Consider the following 22,999-nt stretch of genomic DNA (forward strand, 5'->3'; position numbering starts at 1 on the left):
CCCTTCTTCTTCTGCTGAAAGAACAGGAAGGGAAGCAGGACTGTTTAGGGGAGGGCATGGCAGTTTGAGGGCCTCTCCACGGAGGATGCGTACTTGCCGAGTTCCATGGCAAGCCCTGTCAGTCTCATTCTTGGTTAAAGCCTTTAAACGGTGACCCAAGTGGGAGGTATCCGCCCGGCCTCCCTCTCACCTCTTATCCCTACCGACCTGGGACATCCCCCCGTCTTTAGGGGTCTTTACCCCTCCTCATCACCCTGTCTTACTTCAACGTGGCTCATTCTTACGTCCCGGGTGCCTGCCCATCAGTTCTAAAACCTTCTTCAGAGTCTGTCCTCAAGGCTTCGAAGCTCGTGTACATAGAACTTCCCTGGCCCTCCCAAACCTACGGTGAGTGACCCCCGACCCCACCCGACGCACGACCTTCAACACCACAATGCCGTCTGCTTCAAGGCTGGCCTGACACGGAGGCAGAAGCTGGAAAGTCTACCAAGGGCTATGTGAATGCTGTTTGTAGCACTGTTCACTGAGCAATAAATCAGACATCTTCCCATGTCAGTACATATCAGGCCATCTCTGTATTTTTATTTATTTATTTTTATTTTTGGCTGTGTTGGGTCTTCGTTTCTGTGCGAGGGCTTTCTCTAGTTGCGGCAAGTGGGGACCACTCTTCATCGCGGTGCGCAGGCCTCTCACCATCGCGGCCTCTCTTGTTGCGGAGCACAGGCTCCAGATGCGCAGGCTCAGTAGCTGTGGCTCACGGATCCAGTTGCTCTGTGGCATGTGGGATCTTCCCAGACCAGAGCTCGAACCCGTGTCCCCTGCATTGGCAGGCAGATTCTCAACCACGGCGCCACCAGGGAAGCCCCCATCTCCGGATTTTTAAAGGGTGAACAGTGTTAGTGTTCTTTTATATGGTTACACCCTAATTTAACCTATCCTCTGTTGATGGACATTCAGGATATTTCCAGTTCTTCTTTATTACAAACAATGGTGAAACAAACATCCTTTTACATGCACATGTATTTCTGCTCTTGGAAGTGGTGTTGCTGGATGGAGAACACAGCATGGGAAGTGGCACATTTGGGATGCATTTTCCTCCCACTAGCAGGGCACAGACATCCTTTTGGCCAACTGTTTGTCAATCATTGCTTCAATTTCAGTTTCTCTAATTAATGGAGATGGAGAATATGTTTAATCGCTTTGTACTTATCTGTACATTTTCTTTTACTATGCTTTGCCCATATTCCACCTGGGGGTACTTCACACGTCTCAAGGGGAAAAACAAGCCCTTTAAATATAAATGATATTAGCCCTTTCCCAATGCAAACATTTCTATTCATCATTTAACATTTATGGAGCATCTCTGTCCCAGGCACTGTATCACACGTACATTACCTCAGTACATCTTCAGAGCCACCCTGCAGGGAAGGCCTCATTTTCTGTTTTACTCAAGAGGCTGAGGTCCAGCAGGGTTAGTGGAAAAGCTAAGACTCATCTCCAAGTCTGCGGCAAGCCCGAGTTCTTTCCACACACCATTCAAACCCTCTAGATAGAAATGCCCTCACATGATTTTAAGGTGTTTCTGGATAGTAACAGAAGAATGACATGGGAGCTAGAACAATAAAGACATAGAGGTGGAGAGGGAGGGATGTCTCCTTTCTTCATGGTCAAAACACTTTGTTAAGAAAGGCAGGTCATTCATGGCTTCTCAACAAAGGTTTCAAGCCCAAGGCTCTGGCTTCTTGCAGTTTATTCCTATACAATTGCATCACATGGTTCAGTTCTGAGGAACAGGTTATAGAATCATGAAATATTGGACTGTGTGTTTAATTTTTAAAAAAAATCCTAATTCCTAGGCCCCAGCCAGGGAGATTCTGACTTATTGGTCTGGGGGGGCCTGAGCATCAGTATTTCTGGCAGCTTCTTGAGTGGCGCTCGTTCACAGCCCTGGTTGAGACCCGCTGTCCGAGGTCATCTCCACCACCCTGTCTAGCTCGAACACTCACGTTTTAGAGCTGAGAAAGTGAAGCCCAGAACAGGAACGTGACTTGCCCAAGCTCAGCTGCCGACAAGCGGCAAGCTCAGACTGCAGCGCAGGTGTGACGGCCTCCAGTCTACTCCAGCAAACTGCAGACGGCCAGGGCCATCGTCATCCGCCTTTCCAAAGGTGGTCCTGCGAATGGTATTATTCGTGGGTACAGACGTGGTTGATAATGTACAACTGCCTTCACATTAGCAACTTGAACTATTTGTGCCATATTTGCTACTCTGCGTCCTCTGCTCCGACGGCCCCTCATCTCCCACGGCCGTGAGCCGGTTTCCTCGGCCCATTACCGCACTGACTTCGCTGCCCGTACAATTCAAGCCGCATCATTTCTCACGAGCATCACCTTCGTGCTTGTCGTTATCACAGGGGCCCGAGCGCACTGGGTCCTCCTCCCTCCTGGTCTCTGCCACACACGTGGGTCTTCATTGGTGCTGGTAACAAAGAATTAATGCCAGCCTTCCCCACACGACCGTCCACTCCATGATGCCAGGGACCATCTGGTCTCTGCTCACCACTGTTTCCCCAGCACCCGACATGGTACCTGCACAAAGCAGACAAAGAGGCCTGGGGTCGGGGCACCCTCCCCTTAGAGTTTGAGGCAGAGCCCTTTTCAAACTCTCCTTCCGACCTCCAGAGTTTGCAGATCAGAGAACCCAGGCCTATGGAGGCCCGGTGACCTGCCTGGAGCCACACCAGGGATCTTGGCAGAGCTGACGGCCGCATTCAAGGCTGGGCTTTCTGGGAGCTACAGTTTATCGCTGATTTGTATTTAGCTTTCAGAGCAGTGAGCCTTTCCATTGTCCGCACATGGCAACTTCTAGATCACACCTCCTTAGTGCACTACACATGGCAGCAAAACTCAAAGAAGTGCTCCCCAAAGTCAAGGATGTTCCTGGGCGGGATATGAGAGTTTTCTTGATGCAGCCTCCTTTATCTTCAGATTATGCTGGTTTTCCTCCAAATTAAAGTGGAAAGTCTGAACTACAGGAAGGTTAATCATTGGTGTTTTAATCCCCATGAATACAGAAAGTAACAAACTGGAATAAAACCACAGGCTGGCTGGTAGAGGTACTTGAGTGTTTGAATGGTCAGAACTACCCTCTAACTGGCATTATTTTCCCCATGTAAATCCACCCCTCCCAGACCCTCCCTCCACCCACCCTTCTCTGGAGAGACCGGCATCACCGCCCATGGGTGCCAACCTGGCCATGGCTCTAGAAGAGACAGCAGATGACGGCACCAACCCCCAAACTTTCAAACCCCAATCGTTTCTTCAGTCAAGGCAATGGGCCTTTCTGCTGCACTTAAGCCGCCGACCGTTTCCTCCTTCCTGGGACCCCTGCCCCCCTAGCCAGGGCCCCTCCTCTCCCAGCACCCTGTGCCATCCCTGCCCCCACGTGTCGTGTCATGTCGTGTGTGTCTCTGTGCTGCTCACGAGACTCTCCGCTCCATGAAGTCAGGGTCCACACCCTCCTGGTCTCTAACGCCCAGCTCTGTGGGGTGGTGTGACGACAGGTAACATTCCACATTACTACCGCGTGACGACGCTACGCTGGACACTTTGCACAAGTCAACTCATTTAATCCTCACAACTCCATGAAATAAGCGCTACACTGTCCATACTACAGAGGAGGAAATGGATCACATCAGGTCCCCGAGGACATGGATGCTGTCATCCTGCTACTTCACGATTTCCCAGAATCGACAACAGTGGCCTCCGTGGATGTCGACTTCAAACTCGAGTCAGTCTGACTCCAAAGCTCCATCTTCAATCACCAGGCACGTGGGTACTGAGGAACCAGTCCAGGACTGTCCCTCTGAGTCCTTCACACCTCCTTCCCTGGGGCACCTCTTAACTGTCAGTGACACCCCTCCACCCCCCGCCAGCTCTCCCATCCTCAGCTCATCTTTTCCCGAGGCAGGTGCTCTCCTATGACTTGATCCTTACATGCCGGCAAGTCCAAATCTCTCTGGAATTCCCAGCTGCCCATCAGACGGCACGATCTGTCCATCCCCTATTCCTCAGATTCTACACGTCAAAACAGAAGCCATTTCCTCACCAAGCCTACAGCTGCTCCTTCTCCTGAATTCTTTTCATCAGATTGTGACCCCACTATCCACCCCGCCGCCCAACCTGGGAACTGTAGGAATCAACCTTGAGCCTCCTCTCCCCTCAACAGTACAGAATGATGTGTAAGCACACAGGCTCTCAAGAACACAATTCTGTTCACAAGAGCAAGAAAAATAAAACACTTAGGAATACCTTTAACAAAAGAAGTGTAAGACTAAAGTTACAAAACCTTGCTGAGAGAAATTAAAGATCAAAATGAATGAAAAATAAATTAAAAACCAAATGAAAAATAAATTAAAAATCAAAATTAAAGATCAAAAGAAATACTCTATGTTTATGGATAGAAAGACCCAACATTTTAAGATTCCCAAGTTGATCTATAGATTCAACAGGTTGTTGTTTTGTTTTTTGCAGAAACTAACGAGCTAATCCTAAAATTTATATAGAAATGCAAAAGACCCCAAATAGCCAAAACAACTTGAAAAAGAACAAAGTTGGAGGATGTACACTTCCTGATTTCAAAACTTAAAATAAATATTTATATATATGGTCAATTGATTTTTGTTAGAGGTACCAAGGCAATTCAGTTGGGGAAAGCGGTCTTTTAAACACATGGTGCTGAGACCACTGAATACCCACATAAACTTAGATCCTTACCTCACACCTTATACAGTAATAATTCAACACAGCTCACAGACCTAAGTGTAAGAGCTAAAACTATAAAACTTCTGAAATAAAACATAGGAGAAAATCATTTGTGACCTTGGGTTAGGCAGAGTGATACAATACTAAAAGCATGATCCATAAAGAAAAAACCAATAAACTGAACTTCATTAAAATTAAAAACATTCACACTTCTAAAGACACCATTAAGAAACTGAAAAGACATGTCACAGACTGGGAGAAAATATTTGCAAATATGTCTTACAAAGGACTTGTATCCAGAGTAGTTTAAGAACACTTACTTTTCAAAAATAAAACCCAATTAAACAAGTAAGCAAAAGATCTGAATAGACATTTCACCAAAGAATATACATGAATGATTCATAAAAAGATGAAAAGATGCTCAACATCATTTAGCCATTCGAGAAATGCAAATCAAAGCCACAATGAGATATCACTTCACACCCACTAGAACGGCTATAACCAAAAAATATAAAACAACAAGTATTGGTGAGGATGTGGAGAAATCAGAACCCTCAAACATTGCTGGTGGGAACATAAATGGTACAGACACTTTGGAAGAGTGTGGGAGTTGCTTAAAAAGTTAAACACAAGCTTATCATAAAAACCAGCAATAGCACTGCTAAATACATACCCAAGGGAAGTGAAAACAAGGCCACATAAATACTTGTACACAAATGGTCACAGCAGCATGTGAAAACAATCCAAATGTCTATCAACTGGTGACTGGATAAACAAAATGTGATATAGCCATACAACAAAATACTATTCAGCAATAAAAAAGAAAGTAGTTACTGATACATGCTACACATGGATGAACCTCAAAAACATTATGCTAAGTACAAAAGAAGCCAGATGCAAAAATCTCACATATTATCTGATTCCATTTATACGAAATGTCCTGAAAAGGAAAATCAAAGAGATAGAAGGTGGATTAGTGGTTGCCTGAGGCTGGGGGTGGGAATGGATATTGCAAATGGGGACAAGAGATCTTTTTGAGATGATGGAAATGTTCTAAAATTGGTTTGTTGTGATGGTTGCACAAGTCTGTAAACTTACTAAAAAATCACTGACGTGTACACTAAAATGGGTGAATTTTATGGTAGGTAAGTTATACCTCCTTAAAACTGTCTGGAGTGGGGAGGGAAGCACAGGCCCTAGATTCAGATTCAAGTCCGGGCTCTCTTACCTACCAGCTGTGTCACCTGGGGTAAGTTACTTCAACTCTTCGTGCCTTAGTTTTCTCATCTGTAAACTGGGAATTAGGGTCGTACACACTTCAGAGAGTTATTCTGAGAATTAAGTGAGTTAATACAGGTAAAACGCTTGGCACAGCACCAGATGCACAGCAAGCATTCAGTAATGTTAGCTATTTTTCTTAATTATTGTGGTTACACTCAACCAATTATCAAGTTTTGCCAATTTTACTTAGTAAACAGTTCTCAAGTTCATCACCTTTTCTTCATAACTTCTTCCCTGGCGTTGAGCTCTGGACCACCTTGTAGACAGAACACCTGCTGCAACTGTCCTAACTTCCCCCAGGCCTGCGCCCCTGCATCCGCCTCCACAGGCCACAAAAGGCCCTCCAGAACCCGGTCTCTGCGGACCCTCCCACCCCATCCCACACGCACACCAAAGCGAGAAACTTCCCCACACGCACCACGCGGTTGCTCGTCCCATCCCCTCTGTACAAACGCCCCCTTCCCCTCCCTTTAGTCCATTTACTCTGAGAATCCTCCACACAGGCCCTCCCCCACCCTCTTGAGCTGGGCCTTTCTGTGCCCATAATAGTCACCTGTGCACGTCCCGCCCCCAACACTGAATTGAGACACAGATTACAAAATGTGCCTCCTATCTTGAAGCGTGAACCTAGCACAATCCCAAGGCAACTAGTACACTGTAGGTGCTCAATAAAATGCTGAGCAGTCAAGTGGACGACCAGGCTATGCAGCATCTTCTCAGCTTCTCACATGGGGAAAACGCACTTGGGCTTCCTGACAGCTTAAGCCTCTTTTTAGCCTGTCACTTAAGGAAAGTGACAGAGGTTGTCCAGGAAAATGGAAATCCTCGTAAGGCTCTACCTATTTGGAAGAACTACTGTAAGACGTAATGAGAGAAAGTACAGGGTCAGGCCACCTTCAGCTGAAGCCACTGCTACTTTCCACAACTGCCAGTAGTTCATGAGCATTTACAGGGATGGCTGGTAATGTTAGTCTTTCCAGTGGAAATTTTCTTAACTTACCTGAAATCAGAGTTTCTAAGCTCTGAAACTGATCTGTTAAGAATTTCTGAGACAGCCCACAGTGGTAATATACAATCAATTTTTTAAAAAAATTTCTCCAGTTCTAATGAGCAGCAGGGGTCAAGATCCACTCCTATGAAATCTAATACTTGTTCCTCTATTTTTCAGGGTCCTTATTGATAAAATGGTGGCAATTATGCTTAGATTTATGGAAACTGAAAATCCTTCTGAAAGTACAATTCATACATAAATGTTAAATGGAATCCTTTCTTCCTATTCTCAATACCTTAGGTCATTATAAAAGTAAGGTTTGACTTATTAAAACCATCTGGTCAATAAGTGTTAATATCAATATTAGAAATGAAATTTAAAATCCATTAAAGGACAATTAAAACAAAGAAACAGACTGCCAAAACCATAGTCTTAATTAACCCACAATCAAGTGCATACTACAAGAAAGGTGTGAATCTAAAAGATAACTGAGCTGGGACGAAGTGAGAGAGAGTGGCATGGACTTACATATACTACCAAATGTAAAATAGATAGCTGGTGGGAAGCAGCGCATAGCACAGGGAGATCAGCTCGGTGCTTTGTGACCACCTAGAGGGATGGGATAGGGAGGGTGGGAGGGAGACGCAAGAGGGAGGGGATATGGGGATGTATGTGTATGTATAGCTGATTCACTTTGTTATAAAGCAGAAACTAACACACCACTGTAAAACAATTATACTCCAATAAAGATGCTAAAAAATAAATAAATAAAAGATAACTGAGAAGTAGTAATATTTCCAGAAGATTAAGCTGTAGATCCTCTGTGAATAAATCCCTATTTGTGGAGATGGAATGCTTTTCTCTAATCATGAAAATGAAAAGAAAAGGGATCTTAGCAAAGTACTGACCAGGCGTCATTTTTGTGCTTAGAGTATAACGAGCCCTGAGGGAGAGATCTGAAATGACAACAAATATAAAACTCCATGTTAAAGTGACACTGAGTATGACATAAATTTAGTATAAGAATCTTCTTAAAATGAAAAAAAGTTCAAACAATCACATCACATCCTGTAAACAACCATTTTTCTTCTCCGGAAATGCCCCATTACCTGAATCTCTCTTCCTTCTTTTGAGAAACATTCTGTCATTGACAGTGAAGGGGATCGTGTTCTGTTACCCCAAAATATGCCACTGGGCAATAAAAACGATTTTTGAGCTGAAGCATTTGAGTTCCTGAAATCCCTTATCTGCCTAAAAGCAGAGCGCCACCGCCCCCTCCCCCCGCACCCCCAAAGAACGCAACTCTCCTAAATCCCCTCCTGGGGCAACTCTATAACCTCCTCTTCTGGTGCCCCACCAGACCCCATCACAGACAATCATGTCTCTCCCATCTGCTCTCTTAAGGCCCATTTATTTTCCAGAAAGTCACCTGCTTTTCCATAAGTGCCCTTTCTCCCCCTTACCACCCTCACCCCTGCCTTGACTAAGTTGGGTGGAGAGACCCCAAGCTAACCCTCCCTTTGAGTGACTGATCACCGGATACCGCATGAATGCAGAACGCACGTGTTAATGACCTTCCAGTTGCTTTTCTCCCGTTAGTCTGTCCTTTGTCAGTCCAATCTACAGGGCCTGGATGGAGAACCTAGAGGGCAGAAGGAAGAAGAATTTTTTTTCCTCCCCTGCAATACCAGGGTGTCTGATTTGACAGCTATGGCTATCCCCCAGCTCTCAAAGCTATTTTAAAAATCCTGTAAGCAACATAAGCACCTGAAAGAGTCGAAGTTTTAAAACCCTTTGAGACACTGGGTCTAAGTTTCTTTAACTTTTCAAACTAAATATTAAAAAAATAAAAACTATATCAAAGTGCTTACTGTGTTAGGCAAAACTGCTATGAAGAAAAGACTTAATAGTGGCAAAATAGTTACCTCATGTACATGCAGTTAAAGCAAAATCAGTCTCCACACCATGAAGATCCTCACCAAATGTTTTTTATAAATATACTTAGCCTACTTTATGAATGTTATTTCATCTTTTATCATTATTTCACTATTTATCTTTTATTAAAAGATAAATTTGAAAGAGTAAAACTGTATGGTGGCAAAATGACTGAATTAAATTTTCCTACTTGAAAAACTAACAGATCTACATTTTATAACGGGGGAAGACTGAAAATAATACCTTATCACTATTAACAATGGCTGATTAAATCAAATAAAGGGCAGGTGATACGGTTCTAAATACAGAACTACTGGAAATTAGTAAAACACATAACATAGAACTGTGATACATATAAAGTCATGTAGGCAAACGCTACGCAGTATCTACTCAGTTAGAAAGGAACTAGCTTTAGAAAAATCAGAGATGCCATCTGAAAAAAGCACATAAAAGACACAAAACAAAATATACTTATTTAGCATGTTAAAAACAATCACATCAAAAAAAGTATACAGATAAAAAAGTCATAGGTGACATAAGAAAATAGTGTGTGTGCATATATTTTTTGCATATATATATATATATATTTATATATATAAATCTACAGTATGTACCACTGTTGATATATATATATATATTTTGGAACAGCTCTGATGCTATCATAAACTAAATTGTACAGCTTGGTTTATTACAAGTCACAGAATCATGGTTTAAAATTGGAATTCACATCCCCAGCTACAATTTTATATACATTTATTTCTAAGCTTCTACATGATCTGAACCAGGAGCCTGGTAGATCGGAGTTTCCATGCAGTGTTTGGCTGCTAATACACTGCATTTGTTTTGCCATTTAATAACATCATTACCAAGTTGATTAAAATTATATTAGACTCATTATATACATAAAAAATATTGTCACATTCACTAGCTAAACAAATGTTACTCTCATTTTAAAAGACATACTTCTGTACCTTGAAAGCTTAAAGTCCCAACTTGCAACAAGAAGAACCATCAATGTTAGGTTTTCTATTCCCTGTTGTTCAAATAGGATCAAAGTAATGTTGAAAACAAGCTCTCCAGTGAAACCCAAAGGCATACTTTCTTGGAGTGCCCAAAACTTGGTCAGTGTTTTGGTCATTGTAGTGTAACAGAAGATTTTGAAAGACATTGCTGATTTGTTACCATGAACCTGAATTTTTCACTGAAACAAACAACAAAAAAAAAGATTTTTGAAAGTATGAAAGTCACGCTATTTAAAAAAAAGAAAGGGGGCTTCCCTGGTGGCGCAGTGGTTGAGAATCCGCCTGCCAATGCAGGGGACACGGGTTCGAGCCCTGGTCTGGGAAGATCCCACATGCCGCGGAGCAGCTGGGCCCGTGAGCCACGATTACTGAGCCTGCGCGTCTGGAGCCTGTGCTCCGCAACAAGCGAGGCCGCGATGGTGGGGGGCCCGCGCACCGCGATGAGGAGTGGCCCCCACTTGCCGCAACTATAGAAAGCCCTCGCACAGAAACGAAGACCCAACACTGCCAAAAGTAAATAAATAAATACATTTAAAACTGCTCTGCAACATACTAATTAAGTCTGGGACCCGATTCTCAGATTTAAAAAAAAAGAAAAAAAAAGAAAAAAGAAAAACCACCAAAATCTGAGGTTCCTAGTAATAATTAGGATCATTTTTTACAATTTTACACAGATATAATTTAATGGCCTATGAGCAGCAATATTCACTGACTACATTCTTTAAAGAAGAGGGCCAGGAAAAGATCATGTGAATGCCACCCCGGGGCCCTTTGCGGGGAGACTCCACAGTAATTTAAGGGGCAGAAGTAAGAAGTAACCATATTGTTAATCTTGCTTTCAAATGAGTGTAAAGGAATCTGTTCTGCTGCCCCGTGTGAGTGCTTGATGATCAGTAACTTGCAGCTTCTCCTGCTGGCATCCGCCGGAGGGCTGTGTGCACACTTCCTGGGCATCTGGCAAGGAACACTCTGCCCTGAGCTTTGCGAGGGTCAGACCAGAAAAAAGGGCACAGACGCACGAAAGCTGATCTCTCAGTGAACACGGATACATTGCGCGCTGCACCTTTGGTCATAAAATTAAACTGCCCCGATTTTAAGCACCATTAAGTGGTTAGCCTTTCTCTCCAATGTCTTTAATTTTCAGATTGAAAACTGAATGAGCAATTGAATGAGAAAGCTGAGCATTCCGTGAGATGCTGAATTAAGCCAGGGCAAACCCTCAAGTCGGTTTAGGACCTGGGTTAAAAATATAAGGGGGGGAAAAAAAAACTTGACCAAAAGACAAGGTAGGGAAAAGAAGAAGAAGAAATTATTCCATGGATCTAGATGAAAAGTAGTTGTTGTTGTTTTTTTTAAACATTTCTTTAGTTCTGTGTTCAAACGTGTATGCGTAGATGCATATAGTATCTATTGAAAGACACGTACACTACACATAGCCTTAAAAATATCTATTCTACAGTTTTTCAGTGCTTTGTATCATTACTCAAAATAGAATGGGCTAACAGAGTACAAATATTCAGATTTTGGAGAAAGATATAAATGAAACCATGCGTGCATCCCTAAATACTATTGCTATGTTTCCAGGTTAAATTCTTTTTAACAGGTTCAGTGATGATGCAAGTTAAAAGCTCATCTTAAGCAGCATCTAGGTGGGGATGAAATCACTTCCGTATACTCTTATTACTGACATACACGAGAATTGTGCAAGTTGTTCACAACTGTATAAAATACTGCTTTGGCAATCATCAACATAGCAATGTAGGTTTCATATGGTTTCTATTCTCTCGTCTGCAGCAAGTACAGATCAATTCTCACAGCAATACTGATTCCTGGATACAAAGTCCATCCCGATTCCTGTAGTGATATACTGGAGGCGAGGGCCCTGAATACTGATACCCAGATGAATTGGCATCTTCCAGAGCTGGGGAAGTTCGATACCGCACCGGACTATCTACTGAAACTGCAGGGAGGGTGTGGTCCTGATAGGGAACGTGTTGAAAGGTGGGGTATTTGGGTGAACTGCTTAAGTGGCTACGGTTGGCATCACGAGTCCACGACGGTCCGTGCATCTCCGGTCTCAATGCGTAACCAACTTCTGACCATTTTCCGTTATCTGGCAAACAATCCACTGGAGGAAGGAGGAATTTCCCATTCTTTGGTGACCCTGAATTGCCCGAATATCCCCCAGCACCAATATCAACAGGGAGAACTTCTATTCGACTGGACGGCTGGACCAGAGGAGCTGGGCGGCTGTAAGATTTCTCTGGAGAAACATCAGTCGAAAGAGTAGAACCGTAAGGTCTCCGGGAAGGATTCCCTGGCGTCCCGTGGGGAAACGGTGGAGACATAAAGCTGCTGTTAGCAGCAGGGATGCGTTTCGGAGAACTGCCCTGGTAAGTGGGGGGCTCACTGTAAGACGGGGGATGCGCTGCCCCTCGATCCTCCCCGTCTGACTGGGATGGATATTTTGCGTAACCCGGAGGCTGTATTTTGAAAGTAAACGCGTTCGGGGCTCCGGAGGGACTGGAGCTGGGCTCAGCGTGCCTCCGTGGGCTGTGAGCGTAGGCCGCGACCCGGGGGCTCTGGGAGCGCGCCCTCTCCAGCGCCTGCTCCAGGGCCGCGCTGGCGCCGTCCCCAGGTACGTTGTCGTACTGTGAGGCGGTGGAGCCACGCTTCCCTTCGTCCGCATCCAGCACCTTCACCTTCTGCCTGACGCTGGGGGGCCGCGCATCAGCGGAACCGGGGACGGCGACTCTCAGCGTGGGGTGTGAGGCCCGACTTCGCCCTTCAATGGCATACTTGGCGGTTTTCTCAATAGCTGAGATATCTGACGGCTTATTCCATTTGGGCACAAACTCCTTCTTGACGTGTGAAGTGGCGTTGCTATTCTGGTTAGCGGCGGCATGGTTATACTGCCTGGAATTGTCCTGTGGACCCGATGGAAGTCTCCTTTGAAAATCCACCTCGTCTTTAAGCTTTTTACTCTCCTCGTCCACTGACTTCCGCCGCAGCTGCCGCGCCCTCTCGGGGGTACCTGTTCTACTTTGACGGGGAGGGGAATGCTCGTGGGCTTTGTAAGGGGACGAGCCGCTCTCTCTCCTGCCTTCCGGATGCGGACTTGACCTGCCCACACTCCTCTGTCCGTTGCTCAGGTGACTGACGCCAGCTGATTGAGATTCAGGGGGAAGTTGTCCCAAAGGTTTCTTTGGAAATTCATCCTCTTTACCTACAGGGAAAGATCAATTCATAAGTGACATAAGTGCATGAATAAATGGTATCAAATATAAGAACTACATCATGAATAACTGCTTACTTTTCATGTGTGCACTCAAGCACATGCTTATACGTACACAGACACACAGAATTTTAGTGGCTTAAGAGAAGCATTTTTTACAGAGATTGATACTAAGGCATACCAAAACTCAAAGTCTTATTACGCAATGTGCATATGGGAAGATTTTATAACCTTATGAGTAAGGATCATACAATTGTGTAACATATGATTCTTATATTTTGTTAAGATAGTTACCTGCTTTTTCAAGAATGAGAAGCTGATATTTTCATTTCTATTCTTAAAACAATCCTGCAGGTCAGTAGCTCAGTGTCTCACCATTACATTCCTTCCACTTAAGCATACCTCAACTATAACGGTTTTGGAATCTCAGTAAAACGGTTCCTATCAACCTCAAGCAGGTCTGCCAAGTTTAAAAGTCAACTGATGACCAACTGTGGTCTCCAAGTTATCCCCAAATAGCTTATTATTATTCTCTCAAGTACCTTCCACCGTATACAAAGAAACAGCACTCTCTATTTCCAAATTACTACTCTAAGAGGGTCCTACTTTAAATGCAAAAAAAAGGGAGAAAGAATAATAAAGAAAGAGAAAATCATATTAGATACTTTTGGGTTTACATTTTAAATAACTAACATGGGAAAACTAATGAGGAATTAAAGGAACGTGCAATAACTTGGGCATTTTGTAAACAGTTGTTTAAAGTGATCCACCACAATATGGGCTCCACTGAATACCATCCTGAAAAAACCAACAGACTCCGCTTGTAAAAATTCCAAGGTTTAAGACGTATGTTTTTTATGTCTTCTATTACTACAAAACCACATATTCTCACTTAAAAATAAGTCATTGCACTCTTCAAATGCTCCGCCACCCTCCCACCTAACAAATGTTTCCTGAGGAAAGCCATGAGTCCACCAGCTGTGAGCAGGCGGACGCCGCCTCGTTTTTATGTAGCTTACGGTCTAGGTGATGATAATTGTATTATTTACCCACATACCATACCATAATTTTCTTTAAGATGTTAAAATAATTCAATGAGCTTTTCTTTGGGAGGGGAGGGAGCAGAGAATGATGGCAATGCGATATCCTTTAAATAGTTAAGCTACCAGAATCAGAATTATTGAGCTAAAGATACTTCATGCTTTTCTGATTCAGTGGTCTTGGCATAATCAACATGGCTCTTGCATCTTTCTCTAATAAAGACATTTTATGATATATGGACAGACTATTTTAAGTGATAACCCAAACCTGAAAATGCTTGTCGTTGAGAAAAGTTTTGTTTATGAATGTTGCACGTAAAATAGGCTGGAGCATTCCAGTTCAGCCTGACTAGCCTCATATGAAATATCTGGAATTGAGGTGAGAAAGTTGATTCAAATGCAGCCCTAGTCCAGAATATTCACAAATAGTCATTCAGCCTATCGGGTTAAAAACGAACAATAAAAATAAAATTAAAATCTATCTGGTGTCCCCCGAAAGCTTTTATCAGCTCTACAAGTAGTTATCCATTTAGTCCCAAGTAAACATATGAATTCCTTCTTTCCTGTAGGAAAATAACCCCAACAAACACAAATTATTGGGAAGACATGATAGGAAAACCGAATGCAGGAATTTTCTTTTCGCCTCCACTCTGACAACTCTCTAAGCACACAACACAGTAATCGGACTGGCCGATTTAATGGCTCATTGATATTCCATCAGAGAATAACATCAGCCTTTTCAGGCTGGTGTGTAGGAAACCTGATGGAAAACACGACCATTAAAAAGAAAAGGAAAACAGTGGCTCCCGGAGAGAGTGGCTGATTCATGCCTGCAAGACACACGGTTACAGGGACAGACAGGCTCAGCTGCAGAGACCCTCACGCTGAGCCCTCGAAGCCGCCCCACTTCCCCGCCACGCGACGGCTCCCGGCAGCCTGCAGAGAGCCGCCAACACTCTACTTCCCATGAAATCATTCTACATGTTTCTAAAAATTCTCCACAGCGGTATTAAAAAAAACAAACAAAAAAAAGAACAGATTTCAAGCTGCCCGGCTGCTGCAGGTTGCACGCCTTCTCCCTAGAACACCGTCGATCAGCGCAAGCCTCACCTGCTTCTCTCCGCCCAGACCCTGCGCTGGGGTTTCAGTCTTTATCAATTCACAAGTCACGAAAACAGTCGCTGGAAATTAGGTTTCTCGAGGGTTAGCTATCTGCTATGGTTTGAAGGTCTGTGTCCCCCTAAAATCCATGTTGCAACTCCCCTGCGTCACCTCCACGTCACGGTGTTTGGAGACGGGGTTCGGGAGGTAATCAGGTCACAGGGTGCAGCCTCGTGATGGGATTGGTGCTCCCACCCTCTCCACAGTGGAGTGACGGACGGGGCCACCAAGGGAGGTGGGGTCTCCCGGGTTTCCCTCCCCCCGCACTGCGGGGGCTGCAGCCACGGGTCCCTCTGAGTTGTGGTCGACAGTGGGGTGAGGAGTGGCCTTGGCAGAGCAGGAGGAATGCCCAGCTGGAGAGGCCGTGGTCAGACAGGGGGCCCTGGACCCCGCACGGGACAACCCACCTCCTTCTGCTGTCACGCCTGCCCAAACGCACCAGAGGGGGTGACACTGAAGAGGGAAGGACAGGCCGGTACCTGATTAATGTGAGTGACGTGCTGGGCAGGGCCTGGCACGTGTAGCCCTGGGACAGAGCCACACGCCCTGCGTCCTCTGAGGTGGACGGGGCACCGGAGCAGGGGGCGAGTCACCAGAGAACAGACGTTTGCTTTTTCTCTTCTTCAGCAAGGTCTATGTCTAAGAAACACCTCCTTGTTATGGGCTGAATTGTGTCCCCTCAGAATTCCTATGTTGAAGCCCTAACCCCCCGAACCTCAGAAGGTGACTGCATTTGGAGATAAGGCCTTTACAGAGGGGACTAAGGTTAAATGAGGTCAGCGGAGTGGGCCTCTCATCCAAGATGACAGGTGACCGTATAAGAAGAGGTGATGTGGACACAGACACACACAGAGGGAGGACCACGTGAAGACACAGTGAGAAGGTAGCACCTAAAGCCAAGCGGAGAAGAAACCAACCCTGCACACACCTTGATCTTGGACTTCCAGCCTCCAGAATCATGAGAAAATCAATTCTGTTGTTTAAGCCACTGTCTGTGGTGCTTTTGTTATAGCAGCACTCACAGACTAAGACACTACCCTTCGGTCTACATCCTAAACCTCAAAACTGATTTGCTTTACTAAACACAAATTTTATGGATTGCTTTTCCTGTTAGTAAAAAGTCACATATTTCATTATTTATGATCATCTGCTTTTATGGTTCTAGAACATTTTCAATGTCAACAATGTAGTGAAACCAACTACGGTAATTAAAATTTATTTTACAAAACCAGGTCAAAAAGACAACTGAACACAATAAACGTGGAGGGTGGACACAGGCAGTAACAGACCCACAGGGGTAACTCAAGTTCCGTTACTTCACAGATTCTTGCGACTTCCTATGGAAACGTAGACATTCAGCTCTAGCTACTTACTGATGCTGATAAAGATGAAAGGGCATCTTCGTAAGTGTGGTACCCAGAATTTAAGCAATATTCTGGGTTTGGACTAACTGAAACGCAGTACAGTGGGGTTTAATAAGGGACTGATGCAATGGAAGAAATTTTTTAAGAACACTTTACAGTGGTGGTAGGAGGGAGAACGTGAGGGGGAAGAGGTACTAGGGGAGAAAACTGAACATCACGTCCTGTTCCTGTATTCTAAAGTCCATAGATTTCCATCCTGAAATCCTTTGGATACATAAAAGGCCCATATCAGTAAAGACTAATAGGACACAGGGTAAAAGGCAGGATTACAAAAATAAGGCATGTTATTTCTCAGGAGAAGGAATAAAAAAGTGAGAAGGAAGCAATGGACTGAGGTGGTAATTTCATGCCTGAAACAAAATGGAAAGGTACGTGTCATCCATACAAGGGAGTTTTAATTTTTCAATATAAAGGGTAAGAAAAGTACTCACCTTACACTTAACACTACTTTATATTCAAGTCAATACACAAATTTCTCTAAGGAAGAGACATTAATATTCTATGCATCTACACATTATATTAGAATTAAAAGAAAATTTTAGCATGTTCCATTTACTGAATGGTCAAGAGGCCAAAATCCACACCGGGAAAAAAAAAAAAATCTGTGACTGTTCTAAAATATCAAAAAAGTAGCTTCTTAAAGTTCTTTCATGGTAGCCCACAATACATTTCCCTTTCACCTTAGCAGAAGATAACCTGCGTAAAGTGCAGTCCTACTTATTTTGCAGACCTTCCTATAGCATCTAAAATATTAACAGAATTACAAGTAAGGTTTTGACAAAATGTCCACTCATTCATACGTAAGTAATCTGAATTAGAGTAACAACATACCATTCAAATAGTACCAAAACATAACGGTTATAAATACCCAAGATCTACGTAGCTATGAAACTAGATATAGCAGGGTTTGGAGAAAAAAAAAAAATCCAATGCAGACAATAGGACATTGTGTCTCATTAATTCCTGAATGTCAGTCTCTCACTAGGAACTAGGATTCTGTAAGAGGTGCATGGTGAATACCTCTACTGTACAAAGACATTTAGAGGATATGGCCTCTTTGCCCCCATAAAGATTATCAATAAGCATGGAAGAAAAGAAAGTAATTTGAAAAAGGCAGTAGACAAGGATATAAGGAGGAGCCTTCTAAAATGGAAGTGCTTAAGAAACCTAATTCCTCCCAATTTTACGGACAGTAATGCAAGTTAGGCTAGGAGGCCCTGCTTGGTAAGGGTAAGCTTATTCCCCGGTGCCAGGGCCGGGCCACAGTGCCGGGAACAGTGCTGGGCTACACCTACTGCCCACAGTGACCTGGGACCAGGGAGCAGGCTAGGGCCACCAGCAGTTGCTGACTGATGACACACGGACTCTGCCACGCCCAGTTTATTCCTGTAAGTGACCCAACCCCTCCGAACAGCGCAGCTCCCCAGCGATTCAGGAGCGAGCAAATGGGCACTTGCTGTTGGCGACTCTAAGGGTCCTCAGGGCCACTGTGACCGTGGGAAGGGCTGTCTCTCAAGAGAAGGAGTGAGAAGGGGGTGGGAAGGAGGGACCAGAGGGGAAAAGAGAGGGGGGGGGGAGGAGGAGGGGAGGGAGAGGACGGGAGACAGAAGGAAGGAGCGTGGAGGGCAGCAGGGCCGGGGAGGCCCACGGTGCAGCACTGCCCCCCCCGGAGGCCGCTGGGGCCTGCGCGTCTGAGCGGGGACCTGCTCCTGTTTCTCAAAAACTGAGCAAGGCCGAGTCTCGGCAACCGCAGCACCAAAACCCAAGGGCCCTGTGCCTGGGGGAGCTGACCTCTGTGTGTAAGTACAAAATCAAGAAGAAAAATCTACCCGACCTCGTTGTAAGGCGATTCTTCTGTGAAGATTAGTTATTCAACTTTCCCTGAGCTGAAGCTATACTAGGCAGACCCTCCAAGAAATACGTATGCCATCGTCATATCTTCATATGCTAATAAATATCCTCTGCCCTTTCCCACAAAAGTAGATCCAAATAAGCATTAAACATTCTTGTACAATCTCTTCATAGATTCACCTTAACCTACTCGAACTACCTGCCCCCCAAAACACACACCGCTATACTTGGTCTTTGTTTGGTTTAAGTATCTCCTTTCACCCCTAAGCAACTGAGTGTAACTAAAAGATTCAAGCATAACTGATGTCAAAACAGATGGCTATAAACAGGCAATAAGTACTAATATTTATTATCCACACTTTCATTCTGGACTTCTTTTCGGTAGAAATAACATTGTCTTTGCTCACCCCACTCTAGCTCCCTGCCTAAAATTGTGTTCTTCTCTTCTTCCCCTGAAAACCAGGAGTTTAAATGATATTTTTCACTAGCGTTCCATTATGTGAATGGTGAGTATTTTTATGCCAGTGCCAACAATTAGACTACTCTGCTCAAAAAAAAAAAAAAGGAACTATAGCTTGATATATTTCAGAATAAACGCAAAGATGCTTATTATTTTTTCTTAAATAACTTTTTTCCTTGAAAAACAAAAAGCCACCAAAAAGAATACTCCTAAGCATCCCTAAAGAAATACGGAAAGAGTCTCAAGTCCCTTCGGGCTGGTCCATCTCTGATCTTACTCAGGTCTCTGTCACCACCCAGTGGACACTGCACGCAACTACAAGTCTCACAGACTGCCTCTGAAGACATGAGCAGCTTCCTGCGCCCAAGGAGAGGCACGTAATTACAGGAAAGTGCTCTCAATGCTCTTCCCTGTGAGCAACTTTCTACTTTTAAATTTCAACAACAGAATATATGTACTCTGACTGTTCTAACAGTTTTCAGTGAGAAATGGTGGGGGCCACTGTCAGGAAAATTCTTCTAGGACAGAATCATCTTATTCCTTTTCCCAGATTAAATATTAAGTCCATTTGAGGTTTCAAATATTGTCACAAAATTACTGATTTCAAATTTATATCTGAAAAATCGAGCAGTTTCATTTCTGTTTAATGTACTATCAGCCAGAAGAATATACAATTCAAACACTATTACAGCTTTCAACAAGGTGATCAAAAGAAATACAGTATGCTTTCAAAATTATAGCTAGGATAGTTTTAAAAAATCCAAAAAAATTATTGTAGTTAGGCTCATAGGCTGGACTTTCTAGCAGATTAAACTTGAAAGATAAGGGAAGCTGAAAGGACACAATTATTTAAACACATTTATTTTTATAAACCTATTTTAATGCCACATAAATTCAACAGATCTTTGTGAAATAACTTAATTTTTAAAACCTGTACTGTGTGTTTCCTAGGGTTTCAAGTCACAAATACAGTACAAACTGCTGTGCATGTGTAACATCAGTTTCCACTATACAAACAAATAGAAGTGAAAACGCACTCAAACCCTCAAAAAGTGAGACAGAACACATAACTAAACTGACTTGTCTGTGTGTGCAATCAAGACACAGAAAGGTTCCATCACCTCCAAAAACTGCCTCCCGCTAACCTTCTGTAGACGATAGGTTTTTATATCCTAAAAAATACACTATAGCTTCATTTGTTCATTAAAAAGTATCGATTGAATGCCTACTCTATGCCAGGCACTGCCCTAGGCGTTGGCGACACGAAGACACGGTCACGGCCCTCCAGGAGCTTACTGTCTAGCGCAGACATCAAACTAACTGACACGGGGGTGACACCCAGCGAGTGTGGGGACAGATGCACACACGGGGCACGCACGGTTCCAGCACAAAATACCGGTGACCAAACTCTGCGGTTTTGGGGAGGCAGGGGACTGGCCGAGTCTTCAGGAAGGAGACAAGGCTTAAGCCAAGCCGTGTGCACTCAGCAGGGTGGACCAGGTCAGAGGCCCCGGGGGTGCGGAGCCCCCTCACCACGTTCCCCCTTAACCGCCAGCATGAGCAGAGCAACGTCAACCAGTGTTCCCGCTGTTATTTATCCACCCCTCTCCTCTTATCCCCACCCTACTCTCCGTCCCCTTTCTACCGTTTCCTAGCAAAAGATCTTACAAACGACTGCTACCAGGTTTCCTCATGTGTAAAATGAGGACGAGTACTTTTTCTTAGTTATTTTAAGGATTAAATGAGACAGTGCGTGTGGTATGTGGCAGAGAGCAAGCATTCAATACATACTAGCTGCCAGTTACATGCTAAATCATCCCATTCCATTACACAGGTTTTGACATTTTATTCTGTTTAAATAGTTCTATTATATACATATATTTTTTTCTTTATGTGTCTTTTACTAAAACTTGTCTTAAACTCTTTTTAAAAGTAGGCAAGACCTTTAAAAATAAATGTTGAAATAGCAAGAATATAGTTAGTAACTGCTCTTCCAAATGCATTCCCTGCTACAGGAAAGAATTAGTAGAAAAGGGACATCATTACACTGCACGAGAGATGGGTGACCTTCTGGAGCAGAGGTGATGGTCTCACAGGGCCCAGGCCCCCACTCCATTATTGCTGTGACGGCTTGTTTTCTAGTGAATTCTGAAGACCCAGAACAAACCTCGGAGAACACGGATTAGACCCCTTGCAATTAAATAACTAAAAGCAGAGCATCTTGGTTTTTAGCAAAGGTGTGTTCTTAAAACTTCTTTCTACTGTGCTCTCTCCACATTTTCTTTTTTTCTCTTCCACTCACCCGGTACCACCCTCCATCCATCTTCCCCCATTTATCCTGTTTCTAGCTCTATTATGACCCTATTCACACTCTATTATTGTGTAAATTCTGTCTCTCCTCTGTGCACCCTGAGAGCAAGAAGCACGTCTTTCTTTTCAGTTAAATCCCCAACAGAGCACCTAGCAGAAAACCTAACAGGTGGTACTGGAAGATGTTTTGAAATAAGTGAATAAAATATATTATTTATACTGCAACATACTGCCAAGAGCCCTGCATCAGCAGTCAGGAAACTCGGACTCCAGTGGCAGCAGTAATGCTGTGTCTGCAGCTTTTGCAGCTTCAGAGTTAGCATTTTAGTATCAGTTTCCTCTTCTAGAAAATGGGACTTTTTACTTGCTCTGTTACTGCGTATGGTTCCACAAAATGAGATGACGAAAGTAAAAAGCACTTATTGTTATGGTAGCTTAAAGCACCATGGTCACTTCTGTTGAAATAACATTATTTGTATATCAAACTTCCTAAATTTAAGTAGGGACTCTATTAGGAGAGGCAGATTTAATTAATATGTTTATTTGATTTTTCTTAAAATCAAAGATTTTAAGAAATCTGGTTTACATGATGTCATCACAAGTATGCTGATGTTTTCAAACAGAAATGGCCCATGTTAACTGCACCGTGTCTTCCAATCTTAATTGTAAGTTACACATAAAGAGTCTGGCTATTTCCTTACCAGGTTCTGGAAGGTCTAACTTTGCCCGCTTTAGTTCCACCATAGAAATCTGGAGCTGCTCTATTACAAAGTCGTCTTCAAAGAAAAAATCCTTTGCCAAGGTCTCCTGAAGAAATTCCACAAGTTCTTCCATAGACAATTTCATAAGATGTTCTGAGAAAGGATGAAAAAGGTAAACAACAGCTACTTTAGGTTGAGAATATAATGTATTCTATTCTGATGTACGTTTTTAAAAGGGCACAGCGCACAATTTATACATGGCCTTGTGAATTTCACCGAAACTGAGTAAGATGAACATCTTTGCTGATATTAAAGCAGTCACAGAGAAAAGCAGGTACCCCTGGGGGCTTGGGGAGAGGCGAATGCTGCTAAATACCTTCTCGTTGGTGTAAGAATAACCGGACCTGGGTATTAATATTCCCCCAGAGCCACCCAGGATGACATGTGCGTTTTCTGTTTCACTGACACGGAGCTCCAACTACTATAGGCACATCCACTTCTAGGTCTGTATTTTAACTGTCTCAGAATTTCTCAAAAATCTGGATTATTAATTTTATTTGTATTTCTACTTATGAAAAAATTCAAATTACAGATACAAAGCAGAAAGTAAAAATCAGCTAAGATCCACTAGCCAACGACCTACAAGCAGATGTGTGTACATGTGTATCAATTTACAAAAATAAATGATACTCTCCATGTTATTCACCTCCTTGTTTTTCCCCCACTCGATGGCGTACATCACTGATACCTCTCACTTCAACAAACATGATTTTATACCACCATCATTAACTATATAAGCGTCCATTGTATTGTACGCTCTATACT

The 22,999-nt window shown here is 43.5% G+C and overlaps 1 protein-coding gene across 3 annotated transcripts in view; it reads right to left on the reverse strand.

Moving 5' to 3' along the window:
• Positions 1-578: 578 nt before the first annotated feature.
• Positions 579-22,999, reverse strand: part of USP6NL (USP6 N-terminal like) — a 155,128-nt gene continuing 132,707 nt past the window's right edge. For all 3 annotated transcript variants that reach the window (XM_082449713.1, XM_082449715.1, XM_082449714.1), the window contains 4 exons: positions 22,175-22,327; positions 10,610-13,218; positions 9,942-10,242; positions 579-8,677 (listed from right to left, as the gene is read on the reverse strand). In XM_082449713.1, coding sequence (XP_082305839.1) covers positions 11,804-13,218; positions 22,175-22,327 — 1,568 coding nt within the window. In that variant the 3' untranslated portion in view covers positions 579-8,677; positions 9,942-10,242; positions 10,610-11,803. The remainder of the gene's footprint in view (positions 8,678-9,941; positions 10,243-10,609; positions 13,219-22,174; positions 22,328-22,999) is intronic.

This window comes from Balaenoptera physalus, assembly GCF_965194825.1.
Source record: "Balaenoptera physalus genome assembly, chromosome: 2".
Lineage (NCBI taxonomy): Eukaryota > Metazoa > Chordata > Mammalia > Artiodactyla > Balaenopteridae > Balaenoptera > Balaenoptera physalus.